Genomic DNA, 17,239 nt, shown 5'->3' with positions numbered 1-17,239 from the left:
AAGTGTAAACCAGTAGATCTAATAATACCAAATCAAAATTTGATTTGATTTGATTTACCAGGTGATAACAAGTCTTGATATATGTCTTCTCTTTCTTCTTTTTAGATCCACCAGGACCTCCCTCCAACCCAAGAATTACTGACACCACCAAGACAACAGCCACATTCAACTGGGGTAGACCCCACTATGATGGTGGCCTGGATGTAGCAGGATACATTGTTGAGCACAAGAAGGAAGGACATGACGATTGGGTCACAGACGTCACAAGATTGAGAATTACAGAATACGTTGTGTCAGACCTGAAGGCTGGTGGGAACTACTATTTCAGAGTCAGAGCCATGAATACAGAGGGAGTTGGTGAACCAGCAGTGGTTGAAGAAATTGTTGAACTTAAGGACCGTGAGACACTTCCCGACTATGAGCTTGATGCTGAGTATAGAAGAACCCTTGTTGTCAGGGTCCGTGGATCCATTCGTATCTTTGTGCCAATTAAAGGACGTCCAGTTCCTGAAGTAACCTGGATGAAAGATGATGCCATTCTTGGTAAAGGTGGCCGTGAACACATTGATACTACGGAGTCGTATACTCTCCTGGTTATCCCTGACTGCACAAGATATGATGCTGGAAAATACATGCTGTCATTAGAGAATGTTGCTGGTAAGAGAGATGGATTTGTTAACGTCAGAGTACTGGATTCACCAGGACCACCTGTGAACCTGATACCACGTGAAATCACCAAAACAAGTATCACTATGCAGTGGGAAATACCCATTATTGATGGTGGATCAAAGATCATTAACTACGTCATTGAGAAGCGAGAGGCCACAAGAAAGGCTTACACAGTAATCACTACAACCTGGCAGAAATGCTCCTTCAAATTTGACAACTTGGATGAAGGCTCTGAATATTACTTCAGAGTATCTGCTGAAAATGATCTGGGCGTTGGCGAGCCAGCAGAGACACCTGAGACAATCAGAGCATCCCAAGCACCTACTGCCCCTGAAAATCTGTACGTCACTGACGTGTCAGCGGACACCGCAAGCCTTGCATGGACGAAGCCAAAACATGATGGTGGCAGTAGGATTACTGGATACGTTATTGAAGCACAGAAGAAGGACACAGAGACATGGACCCATGTAACAACTGTAAAAGCTCTTGACTACACAGCCACAGATCTCATTGAAAATATGGAGTATGTGTTCCGCATCATGGCAGTCAACAGCTCTGGCAGAAGTGATCCACGTGAAAGCAGACCTGCTATCATTAGAGAGCAAACAACAGCGCCTGCATTTGACCTACGTGGAGTCTACCAGTCTTTGGTCATTGCTAAGGCTGGTGATAATGTGAAGGTTGAAATTCCGGTTCTGGGTCGCCCCAGACCAGCAGTTTCATGGAAGAGAGGTGAGGACACACTTAAACAGACGCAGAGAATCAATACGGATACTACTGCAACCTCAACTACTCTCCACATCAATGAGATCAAAAGGAGCGATGGTGGTCAATTTTCGATGACTGGCAAGAATATACTTGGAACAACGACAGAGACAATTACTGTTGAAGTCCACGATATTCCAGGACCTCCTACTGGACCAATTAAGCTTGAAGAAGTTTCTTGTGACTATATTCTCTTATCATGGGAAGGTCCAGAGAATGATGGCGGTGTACCCATTAACAATTACATTGTTGAGGCTAGAGAAACCACAGGCACATCATGGGTTGAATTAGCAGCAACGGTTATACGTACAACATTCAAGGCTGCTCGTCTCACAACAGGAATCATGTATCAGTTCCGCGTTAAAGCCCAGAACAGGTATGGAATTGGACCCTGTATAGTCTCAGAACAAGTGGTTGCTGCTTATCCATTTGATGTGCCAGGTCAACCAGGCATTCCTGAAATTGTCCACTTCAACAAGGATTCTATGACTATTAGCTGGGATGAACCAGCTTCCGATGGTGGAAGCCCCATTTTGGGATATCACATTGAAAGGAAAGAGAAGAACAGTATCCTGTGGCAGAAGATCAGCAAAGCACTTGTAGTAGGGAACATGTTCAAATCAACAGGCTTGGTGGACGGAATCGCCTATGAGTTCCGCGTTATTGCTGAAAACATGGCTGGTTTGAGCAGGGCAAGCAAGCATTCTGAGACTACCTTTGCTCTGGATCCAGTGGACCCACCTGGCCAACCAATAGCATTGAATGTAACCAGACATGAGGTGACTCTTCAGTGGACAAGACCTGAAGGTGATGGAGGATTCTCAATAACTGGGTACCAAGTAGAAAAAAGAGAACTCCCAGACGGACGCTGGCTCAAGGCCAACTATAGCAACGTCCTTGAGACAACATTCACTGTTAGCGGTCTCACAGAGGATGCTACTTATGAGTTCCATGTTATGGCAAGAAACTCAGCTGGCGGTCTCAGTAAGCCATCTCTACCATCAGAGGAAATCACTTGCAGAGATGATGTTGAGGAGCCCAAACTTGAAGTTGATACAATCTATAATAGTACTGTGGTTGTGAAAGCGGGAGATGTCTTCAAACTTGCTGCCAGCGTAACAGGCAGACCAATACCAACACTGGTATGGACCAAAGACGGGAAGGAACTTGAAGATACAGCCAAGTTGGAAATAAAACTCTATGACTTTTCTACAACCTTAGTCAACAAAGATTCTCTAAGAAGGTGCGGTGGCACATTCACTTTAACTGCCAGCAATCCGGGTGGTTTTGCAAAGCATACCTTCAATGTTAAGATTCTTGATAGACCTGGACCTCCAGATGGTCCACTTGCTGTTACAGACGTCACTGCTGAGAAATGTATCCTCTCATGGCTGCCACCATCACATGATGGAGGTGCAAAGATTCTGCACTACATCATTGAGAAACGTGAAACAAGTAGACTTGCTTGGACAAATGTAGCAACAGACTTACAAGTTAACCGGTTTAAGGTAACCAAGTTGTTGAAGGGTAACGAGTATATCTTCAGAGTTATGGCTGTCAACATGTATGGAACTGGAGAGCCCCTTGAATCCGACCCAATGGTTTCTACAAATCCATATGTGCCAGCTGATGCTCCATCAACACCTGAGGTAACGACCATCACAAAGAACACCATGGTTGTTTGCTGGGAACGCCCTGATCACGACGGTGGAAGCGACATCTTCAACTATGTTGTTGAAAGGAGAGACAAAACCGGTCTTCGCTGGGTAAAATGCAACAAGAGGACTGTAACTGACCTGAGGTTCAAAGTATCGGGGCTCACACCAGGGCATGAATATGAATTCAGAATCATAGCAGAAAACAATGCTGGTTTAGGTACACCAAGTCCTTCCAGTGAATTCTACAAGGCAGTAGACACAATCTTCCAACCTGGACCACCTGGAAATCAAAGAGTCTTAGACACAACCAAATCATCCATTACAGTTGCCTGGAACAAACCTGTATATGATGGTGGTTCTGATATCATTGGATACGTTGTAGAGACCTGTCTACCTGAGGAAGATGAATGGACAATTCGGACCCCTAAGAAGGGATTAGTTGGGACATCATTTACCATCACTAACCTGGTAGAAAACCAAGATTATAAAATCAACATTTGCGCAATTAACTGTGAAGGGGTTGGAGAGCCAGCACAAGTGCCTGGCACACCAATTGCAGAGGACAGGCTGCTTCCTCCTGATATTGACCTTGGTGCAGAGCTTCGTAAGGTTGTCTGCATTAGAGCTTGCGGCACATTGAGACTCTTTGTACCTATTAAAGGAAGACCAACTCCTGATGTCAAGTGGTCCAGAGAAAATGGAGAGCCTATTACGAGAGCAACTATTGACACCACATCATCATTTACTGCTCTTATGGTTGAAAATGTTGACAGATTTGACAGTGGAAAGTACATGTTGACAGTGGAAAATGCCTCAGGAAGCAAAACTGCATATGTGAATGTCAGAGTGCTGGACACACCTGGAGCACCACAAAGCCTCATAATCAGGGAGGTCACCAGAGACTCAGTATCACTCATGTGGGATGCACCCCTTATTGATGGTGGCTCCAGAATTAGAAACTACGTTGTGGAGAAACGTGAATCAACACGAAAAGCTTACTCCACAGTTTGTGCTCAATGCGTTAAATCTAGCTGGAAGATTGGTGGCCTGGAGGAAGGAAACACATATTTCTTCAGAATTCTGGCTGAAAATGAATTTGGCATTGGACTTCCAATAGAGACTCCTGAGGCAGTCAGAGTATCAGAAAAACCACTTCCACCAGGCAAAGTAACCCTTGTTGATGTCACAGGCACCAGTGTCTCTCTGTCTTGGGAAAAACCAGATCACGATGGAGGTAGCAGAATATCAGGATATATTGTTGAGATGCATGGCAAAGACAGTGAAACTTGGACCCAGTGTGCTGTTGCAAAAATCACACAGGCTGTTGTTCTTGGACTGACACAAGGTGAAGAATATATGTTCCGTGTGTCAGCACATAACGAAAAAGGAACCAGTGATCCTCGTCTACTTAGTGTACCTGTGGTAGCCAAAGATCTTGTTATTGCGCCAGTATTCAAGCTGCTGTTCACCACATTCAGTGTATTGGCAGGAGATGATCTCAAGATAGATTTGCCATATGCTGCTCGCCCCAAAGCAGTTGTGACCTGGCTCAAGGATGGTGTCGCACTAAAAGAAACAACCAGAGTCAATGCTGATGCTACTGATACACATTTGCATCTTGTGGTCAAGGAAGCCAGCAGGGAGGATGTGGGAAAGTACACCATCAAACTTGTAAACACAGCTGGTGAATCAACAGTGGACATTGCAGTTGTTGTTCTTGATAAGCCTGGTCCTCCAACTGGCCCAATCACTGTTGATGAAGTCACTTCTGACAGTGTGGTACTGTCCTGGAACCCACCTACATATGTGGGTGGTTGTGCCATTAACAACTATGTAGTAGAAAAGAGGGAAACGTCCACCACAAACTGGCAGATTGTGTCTGCAACAGTTGCAAGAACCACCATTAAAGCAGCTCGGTTGAAGACTGGGTGTGAATATCAGTTCAGGATTGCTGCTGAAAACAGATATGGAAAGAGTCCAGTACTTATATCAGAAAATATTGTTGCTCAATATCCATTTGATCTCCCAAGTGCACCAGGGACCCCAATTGTACAATCATCTACAAAGGACAGTATGGTTATCGTATGGGAGAAGCCTGGTAGTGATGGCGGGAGCAAGATTTTGGGATATCACCTCGAGAGTAAGGAGAGAAACAGCCTCCTCTGGGTTAAACAGAACAAACAACTGATCCCAGACTTGAGGTTCAAGCTCAGTGGTCTTGATGAAGGTATTGAATATGAGTACAGAGTTTATGCTGAAAATATTGTTGGCGTTGGCAAAGCAAGCAAATTGTCAGAAATCCGTGTTGCAAGAGACCCCTGTGACAGTCCAGGCAAGCCTGAAGCTGTCATTGTCACAAGAGGAGCTGTCACTCTCCAATGGACTAAGCCAGAGTTAGATGGAGGTAGCAAAATCACTGGCTACTTTGTGGAGAAGAAAGAGCTGCCTGAAGGGCGCTGGATGAAGGCCAGTTTCGCCAATGTCATTGAGACACAATTTATTGTTACTGGCTTAGTCGAAGACCAGTGCTATGAGTTCCGTGTAATTGCAAGAAATGCAGCAGGTGTTTACAGTCTTCCATCTGAGAGCACTGGGTCTATAACAGCAAAGGATGAAGTTGATCCTCCCAAAATAGAGATGGACTCAAAGTACTCTTCAACAATTGTTCTGATGGCAGGTGAATCGTTCAACCTTTGTGCAGATATTTTCGGCAAACCTGTACCCTCAGTCCATTGGATGAAAAACGATGTCGAAATAAAGGAGGCTGCACGTCTTGAGATAAAGAACACCGCTTTTAAAGCATCATTGAGTGTTAAGGAGGCAATCCGTGTTGATGGAGGCCAATATATCCTACTTTTGAAAAATGTAGGTGGAGAGAAGTCAGTGCACATCAATGTCAAAGTGTTAGACAGACCTGGTCCACCTGGAGGCCCAATTTCTATCTATGGAGTCACAAGTGAAAAGGCTTGTATTGCCTGGAGACCACCAGCACAAGATGGAGGTAGTGATGTTTCTCATTACATCGTTGAGAAGAGAGAGACTAGCAGATTGGTTTGGACTCTGGTTGAACCTAAAGTGCAGACTCTAAATCTTAAGATCATAAAACTTGTTCCTGGAAATGAGTATGTCTTCCGAGTGATTCCTGTGAACAAATACGGAATTGGTGAAGCTCTTGAATCTGAGCCAATGATTTCCAGAAATCAATTTGTAACACCTGATCCACCCACAGATGTGGAAGTCTCTACCATCACAAAAGATTCAATGGTGGTAACCTGGGAAAGACCTGAAAACGATGGTGGAAATGCCATTTCTGGATTTGTTATTGAGAAGCGTGATAAAGAAGGTGTGCGCTGGACCAGATGCAATAAGCGTACAGTGAGTGAGCTGCGCTTCAGAGTAGCAGGTCTTCTTGAAAACCGCAGTTATGAGTTCCGAGTTTCATCTGAGAATGCTGCTGGAGTTGGTAAACCAAGTGAACCAACTATTTACTACAAGGCATTGGATGCTATCTTCACATCAGGTCCACCAAATAATCCCAAAGTGACTGACACAACAAGAACATCCGTGTCCTTGTCATGGGGCAAACCTATCTATGATGGTGGCTGTGAGATTCAAGGATACTTAGTGGAGGCCTGTGAAGGAGCATCTGATGAATGGACAATATGCACTCCCCCTGCCGGAATCACACACACTACATTTACAGTTAGAAAACTACTCGAGAAGCATGAGTATAAATTCAGGGTCTGTGCCATAAACAAGGTTGGTGTTGGTGAGCATGCAGATGTCCCTGGATCAGTTCTTCTAGAGGAGAAATTGGAAGCACCAGATCTTGAGCTTGATGCTGACATGAGGAAGATGATTAATGTCAGAGCTGGAAGCGCTCTTAGGTTGTTCATTCCTGTTAGGGGACGGCCGGCTCCTGAACTGAAATGGGGAAAGGCTGATGGAGAACTCAAGGAGACGGCACAGATTGACAATACAAGCAGTTATGCTTCACTCCTGATTGAAAATGTTGACAGATTTGACACTGGCAAGTACACTGTTACTGCAGAGAATTCCAGTGGAGTTAAATCTGTCTTCATCAGTGTCAGAGTACTTGATTCACCTAGTATGCCTGCAAATTTCGCTATCAAGGAGATAACAAAGAATTCAGTCACCCTTACTTGGGAGCCACCTATTTTGGATGGTGGGTCTAAAATTAAGCAATATCATGTTGAGAAACGAGAAAGCACTAGGAAAGTGTATTCCCCTGTCACAACCTGTCATAAGATGTCATGGAAGATTGAACCACTTGTGGAGGGAAGTATCTATTTCTTCAGAGTTCTTGCTGAAAACGAGTGGGGCATTGGCTTACCTGCAGAGACCCCTGAACCCGTAAAGATTTCAGAGGTACCTCAACCTCCCGGTAAAGTTACAGTTCTAGACGTGACACGGAACAGTGTCTCTCTTAAGTGGGAGAAACCAGATCATGATGGAGGCAGCAGAATAAGCCATTATGAGATTGAAATGCAAGCCAAAGATAGTGACAAATGGACACTATGTGCTCAATGTAAATACCTTGAAACTACTGTCACTAGCTTAGCCCAAGGAGAGGAGTATCAATTCAGAGTAATTGCTGTTAATAGCAAAGGAAAGAGTGACTCTAGACTTCTGGCAAGTCCAGTAGTAGCAAAGGACCTTGTCATTGAACCTGACATAAGACCTAAATTAACACAGTACAGCGTACAGGTTGGCTATGATCTGAAGATTGAAGTTCCCATTGCTGGACATCCTAAACCAGTCATTACATGGACAAAAGATGGTGCTGCCCTGAAACAAACCACAAGAGTTAATGTTGTCGACAGTGCACGCAACACACATCTAACCATCAAAGAAGCAACAAAAGATGATGGTGGATTGTATAGTATTAATATTACCAATACGCTTGGATCCAAAGATGCCACCATTGAAGTAATCACACTAGATAAACCTGGCCCACCAACAGGCCCAATCAAGATGGATGACATAAGTGCTGAAAGTATCACACTTACCTGGGAACCACCCTCATACACTGGTGGCTGCCCAATTTCAAATTACGTTGTCCAGAAAAGAGATACAACCACAACTAACTGGCTTGTAGTCTCTGCCACTGTGGCGAGAAATACCCTGAAAGTGACAAATCTAAAAACAGGTGCAGAATACCAATTTAGGATCTTTGCTGAAAACAGATATGGCAAAAGTTATGCTATTGATTCTGAACCTGTCCTTGCCCAGTATCCCTTCAAGGAGCCAGGACCACCAGGAACACCTTACGTATCTTCATATACTAAGGATTACATGGTTGTGGAATGGCACAAACCCATTTCAGATGGAGGCAGTGCCATTTTCGGCTATCACATTGAGAGAAAGGAAAAGAACAGTATCCTTTGGACAAAGATCAATAAATCCCTCATCCAAGACTGTAGATTTAAATCTACTCCTTTGGAGGAAGGTATAGAATATGAGTTTAGAGTGTCTGCTGAGAATATCGTTGGCATTGGCGCGTGCAGCAAACTCTCTGAGGGATATGTGGCACGTGACCCGTGTGATCCTCCTGGCACCCCAGAGGCTATCATTGTAACCAGGCACTCTGTGAAACTGAAGTGGACAAGACCACAGTATGATGGTGGCAGTTTGATCACAGGCTATGTGGTGGAGAAACGCGATCTCCCAGAGGGAAGATGGATGAAGGCAAGTTTCACAAATGTCATTGAAACTGTATTCACAGTTCTGGGTCTAACTGAGGATTGCAAATATGACTTCAGAGTCATAGCTAGGAATGCCGCTGGATCTATCAGCAAGCCCTCTCAGAGCACCGGATCCATCACAGCAAAGGATGAAGTTGATCCACCAAAATGTGAAGTTGACTCAGTGTACAGCCAGGTTGTTATCATCAATGCTGGGGAAACATTTACACTTGAGGCCGCTGTACAAGGAAAGCCAATTCCAGCAGCTCAATGGTTCAAGAGGGATGCATTAGTGGAGAACTCAGCAAGGGCTGAGATTATGAACTCAGATTTCCAAGCAAAGCTTGTTGTCAAAGATGCTATCAGAGTGGATGGAGGACAATATACGTTGCTTCTAACTAATGTTGCTGGAGATAAAACTGCAACATTCAATGTGAGAGTACTGGACAGACCTGGGCCCTCTCAGGGACCCCTCACTGTTAGCAATGTCACATGTGAGAAATGTTCACTGTCCTGGCTTCCTCCAAGAGCTGACGGTGGAAGCAGTATTTCCCACTACGTCATTCAAAAGAGAGAAACTAGCCGTCTTGCATGGACTGTGGTTGCTAGTGATTGTGGAGCTACAATGTTCAAAGTCACAAAGCTTCTGAAGGGAAATGAGTACATCTTCCGTGTTATGGCTGTCAACAAATTTGGTACTGGTGAACCTCTTGAATCAGCCCCAGTTATAATGAGAAATCAATTTGTTACTCCTGGACCACCTCAAGAATTGGAAATAGCCAATATTGCCAGGGATTCCATGACTGTGTGCTGGACTCGCCCAGAGGTTGATGGTGGAAGTGAGATTGCTGGTTACATTGTTGAGAAGAGAGATAGAGCTGGAATCAGATGGACAAAATGCAACAAACGCAGAGTCACAGACCTTCGCTTCAGAGTGACAGGCCTGACAGAGGATCATGAATATGAATTCAGATTATCTGCTGAGAATGCTGCAGGAATCGGCCAACCAACTGAACCAACTCCTTACACCAAAGCCTGTGATCCAACATTTGAACCTGGCGCTCCCACTAATGCACATGTGGTTGATACTACCAAGAACTCCATTACACTCGCATGGAGTAGGCCCATTTACGACGGTGGTGTCAATATCCAGGGATATGCTGTGGAGATCTGCAAAGCCGATGAGGAGGAATGGACTCTATGCACACCACCAACAGGAGTGAATGCCACTACATTCAAAATCACCAAACTTATCGAGCATCAAGAATATAAGGTGCAGGTATGTGCCATCAATAAATTGGGTGTTGGTGAACCTGCTGAGATTTTAGGAACTGTAAAACCAGTGGATGCAATGTTCGCCCCAGAGATTGAGCTGGATTCAGAGCTAAGGAAAGGAGTCGTTGTGCGTGCTGGAGGTTCCATGAGGATCAATATTCCATTCAAAGGACGTCCTACTCCAGAAATAAGCTGGTCCAAGGATGAGGGTGACTTCACTAACAAAGTTCAAATTGAGAAAGGCGCCGATTTTACTCAACTGTCAGTAGACATCTGTGACAGAAATGATGCTGGAAAGTACACTCTGACCCTGGAAAACAGCAGTGGTTCCAAGTCTGCATTTGTTTCCGTCAAAGTACTTGATACACCAGGAGCACCCGTAAACTTCACAGTGAAAGATATTAAGAAAAACTCTGTCAATCTTGTTTGGGAGCCCCCACTCATTGACGGAGGTGCGAGGGTCAAGCATTACTTTGTTGAGAAGCGTGAATCCACTAGGAAAGCTTATTCCAACATTTCAAACAAGTGTACAAGGAACAGTTTCCATGTGGGAGATCTCATTGAGGGGGTTATTTATTACTTCAGAGTTATGGCTGAGAATGAATATGGTGTAGGCCTGGCAGCAGAAACAGCTGAGCCAGTGAAGACATCAGAAGTCCCTCTGCCTGTAGGAAAGATCACATTGACTGAAGTGACTAAGACAACTGCCTCAATGGCATGGGAAAAACCAGACCATGACGGTGGAAGTAGAATAATGGGATACTACATAGAAATGCTGCCTGCAGGATCAGAGGAATGGATCCTATCCACAACCACAAAAACATGTGAGGGAACTGTAGAAGGCCTAACCGCAGGTCAAGAATACCAATTCAGAGTTTCAGCCTTTAATGACAAAGGAAAGAGTGACACAAGGGTATTAGCTGCCCCTGTCACAGCTAAAGATCTAACTATTGAACCAAGTTTCGTAATGGCATTCAACACCTTTAGTGTCCAACATGGTGAAGATCTGAAGATAGAAATACCAGTGAGAGGACGCCCAGCACCAAAAGTGGTATGGACAAAGGATGGACAGGCAATTAAAGAGACAACCAGGTTGAATGTTTCAAGAACAGCATCATCAACAATCCTTGCTATAAAAGAGGCAACCAGAGCAGATTCTGGCAAGTACAAAATCACAGCTACCAACAGTATAGGAGAAAAAGTTGCAGAAATCGGAGTGATCATCCTTGATAAACCTGGCCCAGTCACAGGACCTATAAAGATTGAGGAAGTGAGTTCCAATTATGTCAACCTCGCATGGGAACCACCTGCGTACACAGGAGGTTGTCAAATAAACAATTACATTGTGGAAAAGCGTGACACAACAACTGTAGCATGGCAGTGTGTGTCTGCAACCATTGCAAGAACAACTATCAAAGTTACCAAGCTGAAAACCGGTACTGAATACCAGTTTAGGGTGTTTGCAGAAAACAGATATGGAAAGAGTCCGTCATTGGACTCAGCAGCTGTTGTTGTGCAATATCCTTTCAGTGAACCTCTTGCACCTGGTACTCCATTTGTGTCATCAGTGACAAAGGATCACATGGTTGTTGAATGGAAAGTACCAACCAGTGATGGAGGTAGTCCAATCCTTGGTTACCACCTCGAACGCAAAGAGAAGAACAGCATTCTCTGGACGAAGTTGAACAAACTGCTCATTCCTGACTGTCGATTCAAAACAAATGAACTTGAAGAGGGCATTGAGTATGAATTCAAGGTCTTTGCTGAGAACATTGCTGGCTTGAGTCCACCTAGTAAGATTTCTGATGTTTGTGTCGCCAGAGACCCATGTGATCCACCTGGTACCCCTGAGGCTATTGATATTACCAGGAACCACGTTACACTGTCATGGAAAAAGCCCCAGTATGATGGTGGTAGCCTGATCACAGGCTATGTTGTTGAAAGGAAGAAGCTTCCTGATGCCCGTTGGATGAAGGCTAGCTTCACAAATGTAATTGAGACTCAATTCACAATCTCAGGTCTGACTGAAGAGTGTGAGTATGAGTTTAGAGTAATTGCAAGGAATGCATCTGGTATTTTCAGTGCTCCCTCTGAAAGCACTGGAGCTATTACTGCTAAAGATGAAATTGAAGCACCAACAGCATCAATGGATCCCAAATTCAAGGACTGTATTGTCATCCATGCTGGTGAAACATTTGCTATTGATGCTGATATTTTGGGGAAACCACTCCCTGAAATCACATGGTTGAAAGATGGAAAAGAAATCGACCAAACTACCCCAAGAATGGAGATCAAAACAACCATTCAACGTACTATTCTAACAGTCAAGGAATGTATCAGAGTAGATGGTGGACACTTTGTCCTGAGTCTTAACAACGTTGGTGGAACAAAATCTATTCCCGTCAACGTGAAAGTCCTTGATAGACCTGGTCCACCCGAAGGTCCAATGAAAATAACTGGCGTGACTTCCGAGAAAGCCTATCTTCACTGGAGTCATCCATTACATGATGGCGGTGCCAGCTGTTCTCATTATATAATTGAAAAGAGGGAAACCAGCAGATTGTCATGGACTGTAGTCGAACCCAGAATCCAAGCTGTCAGCTACAAAGTGACTAAACTCTTGCCTGGCAATGAGTACATCTTCAGAGTTACAGCAGTAAATAAGTTTGGCATTGGCGAACCTCTTGAATCAGACCCAGTTATTGCACGTAATCCTTTTGTGACACCCAGTGCTCCCTCAACACCTGAAGCAAGTGCTATTACAAGGGACTCAATGGTCCTTACATGGGAACGTCCAGCAGATAATGGTGGCTCAGATATTGATGGCTATGTCCTGGAGAAACGAGATAAAGAGGGCATTAGATGGACAAAATGTAACAAGAAAAGACTTAATGACATCAGGTTCAGATGTACCGGACTCACCGAGGGACATTCCTATGAGTTCAGAGTGTCTGCTGAAAATGCTGCTGGTGTGGGAGTGCCAAGTGCACCAACAGAATACATAAAAGCCTGTGATGCCACATATCCACCTGGTCCTCCTAACAACCCTAAGGTGACAGACCACTCAAGCACAACTGTGTCACTCTCATGGACAAGACCCATCTATGATGGTGGAGCAGCCATCAAAGGATATGTTGTTGAGATGAGAGAAGAAGGAGATGAAGAATGGATAACCTGTACACCGCCAACTGGTGTACAAGCAACACACTTTACTGTGAAAAAACTGAGAGAAAATGCTGAATACTATTTCCGCATCTGTGCAATTAACATTGAAGGAGTTGGTGAGCATGTTGATGTTCCAGGGTCTGTAGTTGCATCTGAAAGACTTGAGGCCCCTGAGATTGAACTTGATTCAGACCTTAGGAAAATGGTCCAAGTACGGGCAAGTGCAACACTGCGTTTGTTTGTGACAATCAAAGGAAAACCTGAACCTGAAGTAAAGTGGTCCAAGATGGATGGCCCTCTTACTGAGCGTGCACAAATTGAGGTCACAAGCTCCTACACAATGCTTGTCATCGACAATGTCAATAGATTTGACACTGGCAAGTATGTGTTGACTCTTGAGAACCTTAGTGGTCAAAAATCAGCATTCATTAATGTCAGGGTGTTGGACTCACCAAGTGCCCCTGAGAACTTTGAAGTCAAGGATATTAAGAGAGATTCTGTATCACTATCCTGGGAGCCTCCTATGATTGACGGTGGAGCTAAGGTCACCCATTACATTGTGGAAAAGAGAGATAACACAAGACTGGCATTTACAAGTGTTTCAAATAACTGTGTAAGAAATTCCATGAAGATTGATGACCTTAAGGAGGGCGGAATTTACTATTTCCGCGTCAAAGCTGTCAATGAGCTTGGTGTGGGTTTGCCAGCAGAAACAACAGATCCAATCAAGGTATCCCAAGCCCCCTTGCCTCCTGGCAAAGTTACGGTTGTAGATGTTACTCGCGACAGTGTGAGTCTCGCATGGGAAAAGCCTGATCATGATGGTGGTAGCAAAATCACAAGCTATACAGTAGAAATGAAAACCATGGGCGATGAGAAATGGACTGTATGCACTGAGATTAAAGCATTGGAAGCAACTATTGGTGGACTCACAACTGGTGAGGAATATTCATTTAGGATTACTGCTGTCAATGACAAAGGCAAGAGTGAACCTAAGCCACTGGCAGACCCTGTCGTAGTAAAGGACATTACAATCGAACCTATCATCGATCTGATGTTCAACACATACAGTGTCAAGGCAGGAGATGATCTGAAGATTGATGTTCCATTCAGAGGCAGACCTGAACCTGAGGTGGCATGGAAAAAAGATGGAGCTGTATTGAAGCAGACAACTAGGGTGAATGTTCTTACAGCAAAAAATTCATCGAAAATTACTATCAAAGACGCAACCAGGGAGGACTTTGGGAAGTATGAGATCAATTTAACCAACACAGTTGGCAAGAAATCAGCGACAATAGCTGTTATCATCTTGGATAAACCTGGCCCACCAGGTGCAATCAAGGTAGATGAAGTCAGTGCTGACAATATTTCACTGTCTTGGGATGCCCCACTCTACGATGGAGGATGTCAAATCAACAACTATGTTGTGGAGAAGAGAGATACTACCACTACAACATGGCAGATAGTTTCAGCCACAGTTGCCAGAACATCAATTAAAGTTCCCCGCTTGACACAAGGCACTGAATATCAGTTCCGTATTGCAGCTGAAAATCGTTACGGCAAGAGCCATGCTGTGGACTCCGCTCCAATTGTTGCACAGTACCCCTTCGAGACACCTGGCCTTCCCACATCCCTCCACGTTGCCCATGCTACAAAGTCTGGCATTTTGGTCGCATGGGGTAAACCAGCCAGTGACGGCGGAAGTCCAATCATTGGTTATCACCTGGAAATGAAAGACCATAGCAGTATTCTCTGGACAAAGATCAACAGAGGTATCATTGCTGAAACAGAATACAAAGTGATTGGGATTGAGGAAGGCTTGCTGTATGAGTTCCGTGTTTATGCTCAGAATATTGCTGGAATTGGACCTTGCACCAAAGCCTCTGAGCCTGTAGCTGCAAGAGATCCTTGTGATCCACCTGTTAACCTTGAGGTCATTGACATCACAAGAACTTCAGTTTCCATTACTTGGCAGGCGCCAGAGAATGATGGTGGAGCCAAGGTGACTGGCTACATTGTTGAACGCAGGGAGCTTCCAGATGGCCGTTGGCTGAAGTGCAATTTCGCCAGTCTCCAGGACACATACTTTGACATTACAGGCCTTACAGAGGACGTACAATATGACTTCCATGTTATTGCAAAGAATGCAGCTGGCTTACTCAGTGAGCCATCACTGAGCACAGGTGCCATCACAGTCAAGGATGAGGTGGATTCACCTCGCATTGAGTTGGAAGACAGGTTTAGGCAATTAGTAGTTGTCAAAGCTGGAGATATTTTGAGAATCGATGCAGATATTTCTGGGCGTCCACGTCCAGTCATTGCATGGACAAAGGATGGTAAAGAAATTGATGCCAAGGCAAGAGTGGAGATTACTTCAACACACAGCACCACCACATTAATAGTCAGAGACACTATCAGAAGAGACACTGGCCAGTACATTGTAACTCTACAGAACGTTGCTGGCACAAGGTCCTTGGCTGTAAACTGTAAGGTCCTTGACCGCCCTGGACCATCCTCTGGACCATTGGCGGTCACTGGTCTGACAGCAGAGAAGTGCACTTTGACCTGGGGACCACCTCAAGAAAATGGTGGTGCAGAAATCATGCACTACATTGTTGAGAAACGTGAAACCAGCCGCCTCGCCTGGACTTTAGTATATGGCGATATGAAAGCTACAACATGCAAAGTCACCAAACTGCTTAAAGGAAATGAATACATCTTCAGAGTAAGGGGAGTGAACAAATATGGAGACGGTGAAGCCCTGGAGAGTGAGCCCACCAGAGCCAAGAATGCATACACTGTCCCTGCAGCACCAACAGATGTTCAAATCACGAGTATCACAAGTGATGCAATGACAATCTGCTGGGAAAGACCAGAATCCGATGGAGGAAGCAGCATTTATGGCTATGTTATTGAGAAACGAGAGAAAATTGGATTGCGCTGGGTACGAGTGAACAAAAAGCCTGTGTATGACCTCAGGGTCAAGGCATCCAATCTTCGTGAGGGAGCTGAATATGAGTACAGAGTCTATGCAGAAAATGCTGCAGGCTTGAGCCTCCCAAGTATTCCTACCGAACTAACAAAGGCGGAGGATCCCCAATTCCTGCCATCTCCACCATCTAAACCTAAAGTTATTGACTCCTCCAAGACTACTGTTTCTCTTTCATGGAACAAGCCGTTGTTTGATGGTGGTGCCCCTGTGACAGGATACTGTGTTGAATATAGGAGAACAGATGAATACGATGATGACTGGTGTGTCGGTGTTTCAAACACAAAGAACACTGAATTCACAGTCGTTGGATTAACTTCTGGAGCAGAATATATATTTGTTGTCAAATCAATCAACAAGATTGGTCTCAGTGAGCCAAGCCCCCCTACGGATCCACAGGTGGCAAAGGAGAGAGAAGAGGAACCAGTATTTGATATCAGCAATGAGATGCGAAAGACACTCATTGTAAAGGACGGTAGTTCATTCACTCTAACTGTGCCATTCAGGGGAAAGCCCGTTCCTAATGTTATGTGGACCAAGGCTGGAGTTGACCTCAGAGTGAGGGCCAGTATTGATACCACTGATACCTTCACATCTATCACAGTGGAACAAGCAACAAGAGATGACTCTGGAAAATATACTGTGACTCTCCAAAACATAGCTGGAAAAGTTGCATGTACATTAAATGTAAGGGTTCTGGACTCTCCTGGCCCACCATCTCATGTTGGGTTTAAGGATGTTACAAAGAGCTCTGCAACAGTTACATGGGATACCCCAGATAATGAAGGTGGCGCTGCGGTAAAGAACTACCTTGTTGATATTCGTGAGGCAAGCAAAAAGGGATGGACCAGACTCACAGATACCTGCCATCGTCTGACCTACAAAGTAACAGACCTGGTGGAGGGAGGAGTATACTACTTTAGAGTCATGGGTGAAAATGAATATGGAGTTGGTGTATCAGCTGAGACCAAAGATGGAGCAAAGATTACAGGTATGGTAGAATTGAAAATAGA

At 44.6% G+C, this 17,239-nt stretch overlaps 1 protein-coding gene across 8 annotated transcripts in view; it reads left to right on the top strand.

Annotated features, from left to right (window-relative positions):
* LOC110520307 (titin) overlaps positions 1–17,239 on the top strand; it is a 178,309-nt gene that overhangs the window by 130,807 nt on the left and 30,263 nt on the right. For 7 of the 8 annotated variants that reach the window (XM_021597527.2, XM_021597528.2, XM_021597534.2 and 4 more), the window contains one exon: positions 106–17,217. In XM_021597527.2, coding sequence (XP_021453202.2) covers positions 106–17,217 — 17,112 coding nt within the window. The remainder of the gene's footprint in view (positions 1–105; positions 17,218–17,239) is intronic. The other variant, XM_036974817.1, reaches the window with a different exon arrangement.

This window comes from Oncorhynchus mykiss, chromosome 3 (assembly GCF_013265735.2).
Source record: "Oncorhynchus mykiss isolate Arlee chromosome 3, USDA_OmykA_1.1, whole genome shotgun sequence".
Classification (NCBI taxonomy): domain Eukaryota; kingdom Metazoa; phylum Chordata; class Actinopteri; order Salmoniformes; family Salmonidae; genus Oncorhynchus; species Oncorhynchus mykiss.
The sequence above is the reverse complement of the archived record's forward strand: the minus strand, read 5'-3'. Positions and strand labels throughout refer to the sequence as shown.